The 13,575-nt window shown below is 66.6% G+C and overlaps 2 protein-coding genes across 3 annotated transcripts; one reads left to right on the top strand and one right to left on the bottom strand.

Moving 5' to 3' along the window:
* The first annotated feature begins 293 nt into the window (after positions 1 to 293).
* On the top strand, positions 294 to 10,474 carry MFSD12 (major facilitator superfamily domain containing 12). Its single transcript, XM_059159452.1, has 10 exons — positions 294 to 710; positions 4,382 to 4,592; positions 6,063 to 6,201; positions 6,297 to 6,479; positions 6,666 to 6,758; positions 6,848 to 6,940; positions 7,282 to 7,452; positions 7,529 to 7,623; positions 8,441 to 8,571; positions 8,675 to 10,474. Exons 1-10 carry the CDS (start codon positions 413 to 415, stop codon positions 8,695 to 8,697), a joined length of 1,437 nt encoding a protein of 478 aa, XP_059015435.1. The 5' UTR covers positions 294 to 412; the 3' UTR covers positions 8,698 to 10,474.
* Positions 9,248 to 11,994, bottom strand: TEKTIP1 (tektin bundle interacting protein 1). Of its 2 annotated transcripts, XM_059159454.1 has the most exons (4): positions 11,783 to 11,994; positions 9,757 to 9,995; positions 9,545 to 9,670; positions 9,248 to 9,450 (listed from the first exon to the last, which is right to left on the bottom strand). In XM_059159454.1, exons 1-4 carry the CDS (start codon positions 11,863 to 11,865, stop codon positions 9,272 to 9,274), a joined length of 627 nt encoding a protein of 208 aa, XP_059015437.1. In that variant the 5' UTR covers positions 11,866 to 11,994; the 3' UTR covers positions 9,248 to 9,271. The 2 variants fall into 2 exon arrangements, with proteins under 2 accessions (XP_059015437.1, XP_059015436.1); XM_059159453.1 differs by having other exon boundaries at positions 9,248 to 9,995; positions 11,783 to 11,978.
* Positions 11,995 to 13,575: the final 1,581 nt, after the last annotated feature.

The raw sequence follows: 13,575 nt of genomic DNA, 5'->3' as shown, positions 1-13,575 counted from the left end.
AGGCCCCATAAAGCTGCAGGCCGGCCGGGGTGACGCGCGCCCGAAGGCAGGAGTCTGGGTGTGGGCGCCCTTGCGTCGCCCGCCAGCTCGTGAGGGTCCCGCTAACGCCAAGGGGAGCCGTCGGGCGCTAGGACCGTCTCATCCCGCCAGCGCGGGACGCCGAGGCCACGCCCACAGCCCTATTATTGGCTCTCGGGCCCCGGTGCGCGGCCCCGATTGGTGGAGGCGGCCGCCAGCTTTCCCCGCCCCGCCCCGCCCGGGCCTTATTTTAGGTTCGCGGCCCGGCGGCCGCAGGCGCGCTCGGCCGGGCGGGCTTGGGCGGTGGCGCGGGGACAGGCGGGCGCGGTCGGCTCGCGCGCCGGGGTCCGTCTGTCGCGCGCCAGGCCGCCCGGCCCGGGTGCGGAGCGCGGCCATGGGCCCGGGGCCCCTGGCGGCCGGAGCGGGGGCGCCGCCGCAGTCCCTGTCGCTGGCCGCGCGGCTGAGCTACGCTGTGGGCCACTTCCTCAACGACCTGTGCGCGTCCATGTGGTTCACGTACCTGCTGCTCTACCTGCACTCGGTGCGCGCCTACAGCTCGCGCGGCGCCGGCCTGCTGCTGCTGCTCGGCCAGGTGGCCGACGGGCTGTGCACGCCGCTCGTGGGCTACGAGGCCGACCGCGCCGCCGGCCGCTGCGTCCGCTGCGGCCCCCGAAAGGCCTGGCATCTGGTCGGTAAGTCGCGGCCGAGCCTCCTCCCTGCGACCGCCTGACCCCAGGCTTGAGCCTCCCCTCTCCGACTGCCTGCCCCCCCGGGGCCTTCGCGTTCCCCTTTTGCCTGCCTGCCCTTGCCCCCGCCTCTGCCTGCCTGCCGGCCCTACTGCCTGAACCTCCCTGTTCCGCTGCTCTGTGCCTTTCTATTGCCCCATGCTTGACCTCCTCCATCTGTCTGCTTACCGGCGCTGGACTCCTTCTGTCTGCCACCTGACCACTCATGTGACCTTCCAGTGGCACTTCCCTTTGTTTTTCTGTCTGACTCCCCTGGGCATCCCGAGCCCTCTCTGGATTGGGTATGACTGCTGGTGCCCCCGCTGTCAGTTGGCCTGGTCCGGCTGGGCTTTTCCGTATGTCTGTGTGGGTGACCACCCAGGACTGCTCTGAGTGAGGGGAAGGCGGCTTGGAGCCCCCCCGCCGTCAGCCTGCCCGTGTCTCCAGTGCCCTCCTGCCCGCCCTGGGCTCCATCACAGGCAACCCGGTGCTTGGGCGGTTCAGGGGTGCTGCGCTAGAGAGCCCAGGCTTGGGGGCCAGGTAAGACCCAAGAGGCAGGGGTCTCCGTGTGTCTGGCTGAGGGGTGGGATCTGCGAAGCTAACAGGGTCAACCCGTGTTCTGGGGGAGCCGCCAGAACACCTCCGCTGCTGCGGGGAGGAGGCAGGTGCCCCGGGAGCCAGGGTGTCCTGCCCAGTGTGCACCCTTGATAAGGCCTGCCTCCCAGCGCCCCTTCTCTGCCGCCACGGATCCTGGGCCGGGAGATGAGCCCCAGCCACTTTCTCTGCCATTCTCTCGCTGGCAGGAGTGCCTGCCGCATCCTGGCGTCCAGGGCCAGCTGGGCATTTTGGGAAGCAGGTCTCGGAATCCTGCCCAGTCCTGTGAATTTTGGGTAGCAGCTTTCTAGAAGGTCGGAGGGGTGACTGATGGGGGCAGAGACTGGAGAGGCAGTGATCCGCTCTGGGCTCGCGGTGGGGGGCGGGGGGGCAGAGGGCGTTTTAGCAAAGGTGCGGTGGACTTCCAAGTGGCCGGATGTCAGGTTTCTTGGGCACCGGGTCCCTTGAGACTGTAGCCGCCAGGGAGGGAAGCCGGGAGAGAGAGCCTGGCGATCACCTCCTCTGGAAAAACAGATGTGAAAGCTGCCCCCCTTTGGGCTGATGTGGGGATGACTTACAGAGCTGGGCCCAGTCCTCAGGGCACTTTTGCTCATAATAGATAAACTCATGGACACACAGACAGGATAGCTCCACGGCCTGATAGGTGAGAGAACCAGGCAGTCTTTTCCCTGGGCTGGGCGGGGGAGACTGACCGACCGCCCCTGAGGGGATGCAGCCAGCTGTGGGAAGGGAGTGGGGCTGCGGACACTGCCCGTGCCCCCAGGCCTGATGGTGTGCCTCTCTCATCCTTGGGAGGGTCCGCCTGACCCCTCAGGGAGAATCCGAGTCCCCAGCAGAGGGAGGAGATAGGCACCCTTGTAAATAAAGAACTGAAGGCTTCCGTGTTTTTGTAAAACAGGCCTGGGGGAAAGGGGCCCCTACTGGCCTCCAAGACCTCCACTGCACCCTGTCTCCACCTCGGGGGGAGCATGTGGGGAGCTGCAGGAGGATCTGTGGAGAGAGGAAGCTGGGGCAGCCCCTCTTGGCCTGATGAGGTGGCTTGAGTGAAAATCATCTTGGAAACAGGGCCCACATCTTTCTTTTGCTCCCAAGTCTATGGGTTCACTTTCCCCCTTAGCAGACTCTCTGGGCTCCCCTGCTCTAGCCCAGAGAGGACCCTTAGAGCCACACATGGATTTTCCTGTGGGATCTGGGCTGGAGCGTGTGGCTGGAGTGGGTTTCACAAAGGAGAAGTGGAGGTCTGAGGAAGAGGACATTAGCTTTGGGGTTTTGAAGGATGAGTAGGAGTGTAGGAGCGTGTGGGGGGGGGCATGCCAGCCTGTTGAAACAGCTGTGTAAGTGTGACCTAGCCCAGCTTAGAAGGAAGCTGCTGAGGCAGGAAGTGGCCGAGAGCCATAGGAGTTCCCGCTTTTCTACGGTAACCCTTGGTTCTCATGCTGGCTTTGGGAGGCGGGTATTTCAACGTCCATACTTTCTGGGAACTGCAGCCCAGGGAGGCACAGTCGCTTGCCCGAGGTCCCCTGGCCAGGCAATGGTTAACCTGGCCTGGCCAGCTTTGGGGTGGATTCTGGCCAGAGCAGCACATTCTTCTGATCAGAGTCTACATAGTTTGTGCCTGGCCCCGAGGCGGCCCCTGGGGCGTCCAGACATGAACTCAGGACGCTCCTCCCAGGCTCCAGTTCCAGGGAAATCGTGAGGAAGGGTGCTTTTGCTTTCATTTCTCCATCCCAGGACGATGGAGGCGGCTGTAAGGTCTGGGGCATGAGGTCCAGAGCCTGGAGGGAGGAGGGAAGGTCAGCTGCCAGCCCCGGAGGGAATGGGGGGGCGTGCCGAGCTGGGCCTGGCCCGGCAGAGGGAGGAGCATGGCTCAGGGCCCAGGGCCTCACACACTGAACCTGTGTCCCCATCTGGAAAGTGGGGAGAATAGTAACACCCACCTCTTGGGCCTGTAAGTGGACGACACTAGTATAATCATTCACTTGTCCAAAAGGTAGGCACCAGGCTCTGTGCTGGTGGCCTGGGCCCCAGAAGTGACCTCGGGAGACCAACTGCCCACCCTCCCGGCGCCCATCTGGTGGGGGAGGCAGGCAGGAAGCAAGTGGAGACAAAAGAGTGCCTGTGTATGCTAAGGCATGTGAGAAGAAAGCCATGTCCAGACTGTGTCAGCACAGGGAGGGGACTGCTGGGGACTGCGGTGGTCAGGGAGGGCTTTTCTGAGGGGGTTGCATTTGGGTTGGGTCCTGAAGCCTGCAAGGATGCGAGGGAACAGAGGACGCATAGCTGGTGCAAAGGCCCTGGGGCAGGACTGAACCTGTGTGGCTGGAGCAGGGGTGGGGGTGGAGGGGCGGGTCGTGCAGGGCCTGTTGGCCGCCCCCACAGACTCGGGCGGGCGGGCTTCTTCTGAGATACCGGGTTTTTCCAGGAAGAGAACCCCCGCCCCCATGAGCTGGTAGACACTGGGGCTCGGGAAGGGCAGGGTCCACCGTAGCCTGACCCAGCGTCACCTGGCCTCCTGACTGCCTGGAGCGCGGTGGGACGCTTGGCAGGAGCTGGGGGCGGGCGGAGGTCCCGGCGGGAGGACGGAAGAGAAGGTGCACGCATAGACGGCGTGTTTGTGGCGTCCCTGGTATTTGTGGCGGGCAGCGCGCCAGGGGACCCCACAGGTGCTCTGTGCTTCCGTGTCCCCACCTGTCACCAAGGCAGCACCCTGGGGACGCTGATGCTGGCAGGGGGATGCCCCGTTCTTGTCTTTTCATAGATCCTGGCCCTGCCTTGTACTTGGGAGCACGTGACCTCGGGAACAGGACGGCCCGCGGTGTGCCTCAGTTTCCACGTCAGACACTGGGGGCCCCCCTGTCCTCTTGGGCTGCGTGACCTTGGGGCCGCCCCAGGACTCTCTGCCTCAGTTTCCTCATTTGTCACGGGAACCGTGGCCTCTCACCCCGCCCCCCCTGTGACCGTGGGAGGGTCCTCACCGGTGAGGTCCTGGAGTGTGACGTCCCCCTCCCTCCGCCCACCCACAGGCACCATCTGTGTCCTGCTTTCCTTCCCCTTCATCTTCAGCCCGTGCCTGGGCTGCGCGGCCACCACGCCGGAGTGGGCCGCCCTCCTCTACTATGGGCCCTTCGTGGTGGTCTTCCAGTTCGGCTGGGCGGCCACGCAGATCGCCCACCTCAGCCTCATCCCGGAGCTCGCCACCAGTGACCACGAGAAGGTGGAGCTCACGGCCCTCAGGTACGGCCTCCGCCCAGCCCTTCCGTGCTTGGGCTCAGCCGCGGGGGCCCCAGGATGGTGCACCCCAGCTCCGCCCCAGCTCCCGGGCCTGCCGGGTGGTGTGTTGATCAGCTGTTGCCACAGTAATGCATGGCCCCAAGCTGGCGGCCTTAGACAGCGTGCCCGTGCAGCTCGTGGTTTCTGTGGGTTATGAATCTGGCTCAGATCAGCTGTATTTTCTTTTTTCCAAGATTTATTAGAGGGTGGGGGGAGGGGCAGAGACGCAGAGCCCGACACGGGGCTCGATCTTGTGACCCTGAGGCATGACCAGAGCAGAAACCCAAGTCTGATGCTGCCTGGTCTGTCTGGGGGCTCCCATCAGGGCACCCGTTAGGGCTGGGGTCTCAGCGGTCCTAAGGATCTCCTGATGAGGTCTGGCTCACCCAGGACCACCTCCTTTAACGTGAGCTGTAGAATCCCTTTACCTCTACCTGTATTCACAGGTCCCCTCCTGTGGGGAGGGGTTGGACTGGGAGGGACCAGGGTCATCTTAGAATTCTGCTTGCCTGGCATGGAGAGGGTCAGTCCGTTGCCTTGCTTGAGGCACAGACAGGAAGTTCTCCTGGAGAGAACCTAGGAGCATTTATGGAGTGCTGGCTGTGTACAGGCGCATTTCTGGGTCCTTCACGTGGAGTACCGTCTTTAATCCTCCTGGCAATCGTCACAGACCCCCTTGCAGGCTTGAGCAGAGTGTCCCCTGCGGGACGGTGTGCGGTAGGGACGGGGAAGAGTGGGTCCAGTTCCGGAAGGTCTCGCACGGACGGCTGGAGCTCCAGGAGAGGCCCTGGGGGAGGGGTGCCTGCTACGTGTGCTCTGCGGCTCTGGTCGTGGTGGCATCTTCACGAGGGGCCTTGCCGCCCCCATGGCGGCCCGCTGGGCCCGTGCTGCCCGGCCTGGCTTCCTCTCAGCCCTGCCCCTGGGTTCTGCATTACGGCACAGGCACAGCCCGGCGGGGCCAGTGACAGCCCTCGGGCCCCAGCTGGCGGGGCGGTGGTGCCGAGACCGGGCTCCAGGGCACGCTTTCCCGCCAGCCTTGAAGCCTCTTCACTTTGATCTCTGGGGTCTTGTGCTCACTTTCAGAAAGGGAAACTGAGTCCTGGCATGTGATCCAGAGGCTCTGCCCCCACCCCTCCAGCCCCTGGAGGGACACTCAGATACTTCTAGACCACAGAGCCCCAGCCCTGTCGAGGCCCAGGGTCCGGGAACCAGTAATCCCAAATCCTGGCTTCTGAGTGTCTCCGGTCTTCCTGGAGTCTCTGTGGCCCTGGCCTGGGCGGCTGGGCTGTCCTGGTGGAGTTGTGGGGCTGGTGTCAGTCATCAGATAACGTGCCACCAGGGCTCTCCTGGGGCCACCCTGTGTTTGGGAGATGAATGCTCCGCCAGCCGGAGATGCCCCGGGTCCCGTGCCGAAGCCTCCCCTGCCCCCGCCAGGTACGCCTTCACCGTGGTGGCCAACATCGCCGTGTACGGGGCCGCCTGGCTCCTGCTGCACCTGCAGGGCTCCCCGAGCACGGAGGCGGCCCACGACGTCACCGACCAGCTGGGGGTCCAAGACGTGCAGGTGTTCCAGGTGAGCGGGGCCCAGGCCGGACACCCCCGTGGCCCTGACCCCGGGGGCTCAGGCCGAGAGCGCTGCCACTGACCCGTCTCCCGCCCGGCCTCCAGAACCTCTCCCTGTTGGTGATAGGAGTCGGAGCCGTGTTCTCGCTTCTGTTCCACCTGGGCACCCGGGAGGGGCGCCGGGCCCTGGCGGAGGCGCCGGACGAGCACAGCCCGCTGCTGGCCCCCACGACTGCGCGGCCCCTGCTGCTCTGGAAACACTGGCTCCGGGAGCCGGCCTTCTATCAGGTGTGCGGCTGGCCGGGGATGGGGCCGGCGGACACGGGGGCAGACAGTCCCTTTACGGTCCTCCGGTGGCCACGGTCTGCCCTGCCTGCTGGCCAGGCAGTCACCGCGAGGGGCTCAGGCACCGCCGCAGGGCTCCCTGGGCCCCCCGATCCCCGCTGACCCGCGCCCTCGGCTTCCCTGCCGCAGGTGGGTCTGCTGTACATGAGCACGAGGCTCATCGTGAACCTGTCCCAGACCTACATAGCCATGTACCTCACCTACTCCCTCAACCTGCCCAAGGTGAGCTGGGGGGCGGGCCTGGGTCTAGCGCGCCCCGTGCCCCGCCGAGTCCCCCAGCCCGCCGAGCTCACGCTGCTCTGCCCCCGCAGAAGTTCATCGCCACCATCCCGCTGCTGATGTACGTCAGCGGCTTCTGCTCCTCCTTCCTCATGAAGCCGGTCAACAGGAGCATCGGGAGGAACGTGAGTGGCCAGGTCGGGCGGGGGCAGGGGCCCCAGAAGCACAGGCTCCGGACCGGGGCTGTCCCGTGTCCGGCTCCCGCATGGCTCGGGGCTGTGGTGCTCTTGGACTCGGTGCTGCCCGGGGCAGTGGAGCGCTGGCCGGTGTGGCCAAGAAACGCCGCCCGTCACCGTGTTTGATTTTAACGGCTCAGCGGCACCTGGCGTTAGCGCCTGGGCCTCCGGGTCCCCCGGGGCCTGAGCGAGGGCACCGCGGGACAGTCCAGCCGGACGCCCTCCCCTCGGCGGCCGGCTGAGGAGCACGCGGACTGGCGGCTCTGACGCCGGCCCCGCTGCCCCCACAGCTGACCTACTTTGCGGGGCTCCTGGCGATCCTGGCCTTCGCCGCCTGGGTGGCGCTGGCAGACAGGCTGGGCGTGGCCGTGTACGCGGCGGCCGTGCTGCTGGGCATGGGCTGTGCCACCATCCTCGTCACCTCGCTGGCCATGACGGCCGACCTCATCGGCCCCCACACGGTGAGGCGGAGCGGCGGGGTGGGGCAGGGGTTGGGGTCCGGGCCGCGGATGCTGAGCCCCTGCTCTTGCACCCCAGCACAGCGGAGCCTTCGTGTACGGGGCCATGAGCTTCTCGGATAAAGTGGCCAACGGGCTGGCCGTGATGGCCATCCAGAGCCTGTACCCCTGCTCGTGAGTGCCGCTCGTTTGTTCACGGGATAGTGTGTGGGGGCTGCGCACCTGTCAGGCCCTGCCCCGGGTCTGGGGGTTTGGCCCGGACAGAGGACAGCACGCGGGTGGGGCTTGCACACTGGGGTCCCACTTGTTCCTGACCTGGAGCACCCCGCCAGCTGCTGGACGCCGGGGACACGGCGTCCGGTTGTACCGGGGCAGTGGGAGTGGGCAGGGCCGGGCAGAAGCTGGGATCTGCTCAGACCCTCAGAACCTAGTTCTAGACCCAGATGGTTCTAGACCACTGAGTGGAGACTCGTAGAAGCCTGGGGTCTGGGAACAATAGCCCATCTGTTCCCCTGTCCTCAGGGGCCTGGGGGCAACACCAGCTACTTTCGTAAGCACAGAACCGTGTGACCCAAACCAGTGGCGAGGCCTGTCTGGGGCAAGAGGTCAGGGAAAGCTTCCTTGAGGAGGTGACATTGGACCTGAGGCCTGTCAGGGAGTTCCAAGCAAATGCAGAGGAAGCACCCTACGAAGGTCCTGGGGCAGGACTGGGCTCGGGGTCGGAGGAAAGCGTGTGGGGAAGGCCCGCGCGGCTGGAGCACGGAGGGGATGGGGCAGGTGTGCAGCGCCTCGGGGGCACCGGGGGCGGTGGTGGTCCCGGCAGGTGGTGGTGATGGGGCCCGGATCCCGGCGAGGAGGGGCAGATGTGGGTAGGGGCGGGGGCGGGGGTGACTCCCCCGGTTCTGGTGGCCCAGTAGCTGGGCGGCAGGTCCATGCTGGAGGGTCCTGACAGAGGGCGACGCCCCCGCCTCTGCCCTCCCCTGCCCCACAGCTTGGAGATCTGCTGCAGGGCCTGCATGGGCTTCTACCGCTGGGTGATGGTGGCCGCCACCGGCGGCGTAGGCGTGGCCGCCACCCTCTGTCTGTGCAGCCTCTTCCTCTGGCCCATCCGCCTGCGGAGCTGTGAGTCCCGAGCTGCGCCCCACCCCCAGGGACCAGGGGCTGGCGGGGTGGGCCCACAGCAGCGCCCCCGCACTGACTGCACCCCCGCCCCCTTGTTCTGCAGGGGACCCTGGAGCCCAGCCCTGATGCCACACGCGCCTGTCGCTGTCGCCGTCCTGTGAACAGGGACTCGGTCCCAGGCCCCGCGGAGGCGCTCCCTCTGGGCTGGCCCTTCCTCCCGTCCCTGCCCCCACCCTTGCTGGCTGCGGGGGGTCGGGGGGGGGTGGGACGGTCCGGTTCCCAGACATGGAGGTGAGCCCTCTGGGATCCAGGCGCGCGCCTGGCTCACCCCTCACCCCGGGCTCGGCTGTGGTTTCCTACGTGCCGCCAGGTCCCCTCGGCCATGGTGCGGTCCCTGGGCCGGACGGGAACCTCAGGCAGGGGTGGGGAGGAGCGAGTCCCATGCCCTGCGCCCAGGCTACTGCTGGCCACGAATAAAGAGCCACCCGTGGGTGAGGGCTGTGGCCTCAGCTGTATCCCCGCAGTCCAGAGTGGGGAGAGGGCAGCTGAGACGCCCTGAAGTCCGCCTGCCTCTGGCCCAAGTTTGGGTCACCGGGGTGTTGGCTGGTGGCTGGACCGCCCAGGGTCCCCAGGGTCCCCGAAGGTGGAGGGGTGCACGGAGGGAGGCTGCAGAGGGTGGCGTCGGGCAGCATGAACTTTATCAGCGGATGGGTGTGTACATGGGTGGGGGCCGCTGGTTGGTGGAGGGGCAGTAGGGTTCCAGGTCCCACTGCCTGTGGTTCTGCGTGGTGTAGCGCGGGCGCTGGGGCGCGGACAGGAGCGGCACGTAGTCAGACCCCTGCCATGGCGGCTCCGTCTGGTACTGGTGCCTGGTGACCACTGTGGGGCCAGGACCCAGGTCACCTCCTGTCCCCGGCCACTCTGAACCCCAGCCGAGGTGGCCTTGGTCCCCCCAACCGCCTCCACTCCTCACCGTATTCCTTGCCCCGGAAGGGTCTGTCTGTCCACAGCGCGCTCCCCCACCGCATGCTGGGGACCCTGTACTGGGCCAGGAGGACGGGGTCGCACCAGGAGGTCTCCCGGAGGCGCTGGGTGTAGGCTGTAGGGGGAAGGGGCTGGGTAGGTCATCTGTGGCCCTGGCCCTGCCCTTGGGGCTGGGAGGGGCAGGCCGGGCCAAGCACTCACCGGAGGGCATGCTTCGCTCCCGGTGGCTGTGGCAGCCGTGCCAGCGGGTATAGGCCTCCCGGTATGGGCTGTCCAGGGCCCGCGGGAGCGTGTACCAGGCTTCCCGAGACTCAGAGTTGGTCAGGCCGGTGTACCACGGCTGGCCCGCAGCGTCGCGTCCCATGGGGGCATACTTCCAGCGCACTGCCTGCCTGATGGCCGGTGTCCAGCGGGGACCCTCCAGGGACAGATAGTCATCGCTGTGGGGGTGAGGACAGCAGAGGCTGAGCCTGGGCACCTCCCCTGCCCCGCACTGCTGGCGTGCACAGCCCTGGCTGGCAGAGGAGTGCGGGCGCGGAGCCCTGTGGCCTGCTTCCCTCCAACCCCCCCCACCCCCCGCCCCCGCATTAAACCTTCTCCTTGTTCAGCACTTCTGATCCATCCCCCCAGGGACCCGGGGTGGCGGGGGAGGGTGCGCCTACAGCATGAGGCCTCTGCTGCCAGACTCGTCCTAGGCAGTGCACTAAGACGGACTCCCCAGGGAGGCAGCAGCTGTCCAGGGCCAGTGGGTGTCCAGAGGCCCTGGGGCAGCCAGGACCGGTGTAGGGAACGGGACCGCAGTGCAGAGATGGGAGTGCCTGGTGGTGCAGTCGGGGGAGCGGGCGACTCAACCTCGGGGGCGTGAGTTTGAGCCCCATGCTGGGTGTGGAGAGAACTCGGAAATAAAATCTGAAAATCAGGTCGCTGTGTGGTACTGTTAAAAATGACAGGGAAAACCCCAGAAGCGGGAAGGAAAGCTGAGAAGTGAGACACCCACAGAGCTGCTCAAGCCGCAGGGACTTCGTCGGGCAGAAACCTCACTGGCCGTTCCTCTCCCGGAAGGCCTGCCGGGAGCACCACTGCCCTGCAGAGGGTCCAGCGGGCCCTTCGCCCTGGCGGTTGGGGGCACTGCTGACCACAGGCTCTTTGGACCTGTGCCCTGTGTGGCCCAGAGATCATGGAAAACTGGAAACCCACGTGTCTCCCTGAGGGTGAGGTGAGCGTGGAACGTTCTGGAACATCGGTCTTGGGAACCTGACACACACTGGTTTTGCCAAGCGCCCACAATCCTGGGTCCCGTCCTAGCAAAGTACCGGTATACTTCTGAGCCCCGACATGCTCAGCATTTGTGAAACGCAAGGCTGCCAGTCTACCGTGATAGTGGGAGGTGGGCCTTTGGGAGCAGCAGGTCAGACCTGGAAGAAACCCCAATCGATGCCTGCTCGGTCCAGGATCCAGAGCCTCCTGCCCTTTAAGAGAGCGCACGTGTGCCCCCGGCCCCCGCACCGCACCCCGGAGCGGGCACTGCACAGGATGGACGTGTGGCGGGGCGGCCCAGGGGCACACCCCGGTCTTCCTACAGCTGCACAGCTCCCCGTTTGGTGCCTTAGCCAGTCCGCCGGGGTGAGAGGGCTCCCCAAATCCATGCCCTCCTGGTCTCAAGCACCCCCCTGGGGAGCTCAGCACAGAGCGTTTCTAAGCTGTGGGCCTCGGGCTGAGCTGGCCCTCATGCGCGGCCTGGTGTCCTTGGAAGGGGAGCCTGGACACAGAGAAGGCCATGTGACACCGGGGCAGAGATTGAGGTGACCTGTCCTCAGGGGGTGCCGAGGACAACCAGAAAGGCGCTAGAACAGGGAGGCCCCCAGAGCAGCTCCCTCAGGCCCCGGAAGGAACCAGCCCTGCAGACCCCCTTGATCTCTGGCCTCCGGCTTCTAGACCTGGGAGAGAGCCGATCTCGGTGGTTTTGGGTCACAGAAGCCCGGCCTGGTTCTGTGAGAGCAGACCCCCGGCCGGTGGTGCTCATGCACACCCTGCTCTGGCCGCAGGCGGGGAGGGCAGTACCGGGGCAGACGGGGGCAGGCGGTCAGGACGGGGTGAGGCGGGGCGAGGCAGGGCGAGGGTTGAACACGGAGGTGCCTGGACTGAAGAGTCAACACGAGAAGCTGGACTGAATGCCACGAGGCCTGGGGCGCAGAGGCGGCGCACGGGGCCGTGGGGGGGGACTCACCTGAACAGAGGTGCTGGGAAATCTGTTTCGAGGGTCCCCCGGGGGACATAGGGCCGGGCAGCCTCCCAACGCAGGGTCTGCATGTCTGCCTCTGGGTCCCCAGGGGCTCATGCCTAGAAGGCCTGTGGGGCCATTGTTGACGGCGACAAAGGCGTCCCTCGGTGTCCCGGCAACAGTACTGGCCAGCGCTGGTCCCCGTCCAGACCGCTCCCCCCTCCCCCAGCAGAGGCCGGCGGGCAGGTGGTGGGAGGCACGAGTGAGGGAGCCGTGTGAGCCCTGCTGCAGGGGCCGGGCACGGGGCTCCCACCTCTTCCCCTTCGGGCCGCCTCAGAACAGCCCACCGGGGGTGCTCCGGGCCGCTCCCTTCCAGGAGCTCTGGCTGGGACCCCACATTCCCAGCCGCCCCTTCTCTGCTTTTGGGATATGTTCGGAGCTAGACCTGCGGGCACACGCCGCAGCTCGGTTCGCAGCCCTCAGCTGCACGAGGGACACACGGACCACGGTCCCTCAGGTGCGGGAGCGTCCTGTGGCCACGAGCAGGACCAAGGCGCCCCCACACACAGCCCTAGGGACGGACCCCCGAGCCCACGACGCGCAGGGAGGGAACCAGACACAGGAGGCCACACAGGGTGTGAGTCCATTTATGTGACACGCCCAGACCAGGCCCCTCCATGGACGGGAAGGGTCTCGCGGGGGGCCGAGGGCTGGGAGGGTGAGCGGGGAGTGACGGCGGACGGGGTTGCTTTTGGGGTCAGGGAACGTTCACAGACGGTGGCAGCACAACCTCACGAACGTACTAAAAATCACTGAGTTGCACGCATTAAGATGGTCAACTGTGTTCCGCGTATGTCATCGCAGTAACGGGGAACAAGATCGCCCAGACCTGCCCACCCCTCGCTCGCACCTGCTCCTGGTGGCCTGGGCCTCGTCTCCTCCAGGCCCTGTGCTTCCTTCCCTCAGCCACGCACACCCAGGGCCCACCGCCTCGGGGGTGGAAGCCTGAGTCACCCCCGCAGCCCCCAGCCGGCAGCCCCTGCCCGTGCCTCCCCCACGCCGCTCCAGAGCCTCTGCCACCAGCGCCACCAGCGCCCCCCGCACCAGGGGCTCCCTGCTCTCCAGGCCCGTCTGGGGCTCTGGGTTCCGGGGTGCCCTTCCCCAGGGCCTCCCGCCACCTGTCCCCTGTCCCAGCCACACGTGCTCCTTGCTGCCCGTCGCAACCAGCTGTGCCGCAGTCCGGGCTCTGGTCCCCGCTGCCCCGGACAGGGCTCCTCATCTGCAGGGAGGGACCTCGGGACTGGCGAGCTACTCACTGGCGAGAGCCCCTGCCCTGCCACGTCCGGCTGGAGTCCCCACTCCTCTGGCCTGGCTTTCCCTCCAGCCCCGACTGTCTGCTCCCCTCAACCGCCTCAAGGCCCTCTCTTCTACAGCCGTTACGGCGGCGTCGGCCCCATGCCTGCTGCCCCCCGTGCCTGGGCCTCACCCCCCACCACCACTCATCCCCTTCCCCTTCCCTTACGAAAGCTACATTCAAGGATCCACAGAAACAAATCTTGCCTCCCGTGTGAGATGCTGGGCCAGCGAGGGCACCCACCGGCCTGTCTCCCTGGCGGTCAGGGGAGGAGGCAGCAAAGCCTACCCCGCCCGAGAGCTGCCGCGGGGCCCCTGAATCCAGCACCCCCTTCCTCCTCTGCTCCCAGCCCAGCCCTGCCCCACCGCAGCCCGCCTCCTGCGCGCACAGACCGCACGCCTGCCCTGTCTCCCCCTCCACAGGGCACCCAGGCAGTTCCTTCCCC

The sequence above is a fragment of the Mustela lutreola genome, chromosome 2, assembly GCF_030435805.1.
Source record: "Mustela lutreola isolate mMusLut2 chromosome 2, mMusLut2.pri, whole genome shotgun sequence".
Classification (NCBI taxonomy): Eukaryota; Metazoa; Chordata; class Mammalia; order Carnivora; family Mustelidae; genus Mustela; species Mustela lutreola.
Note: the sequence above shows the minus strand (reverse complement) of the source record. Positions and strands in the feature narration are given on the sequence as shown.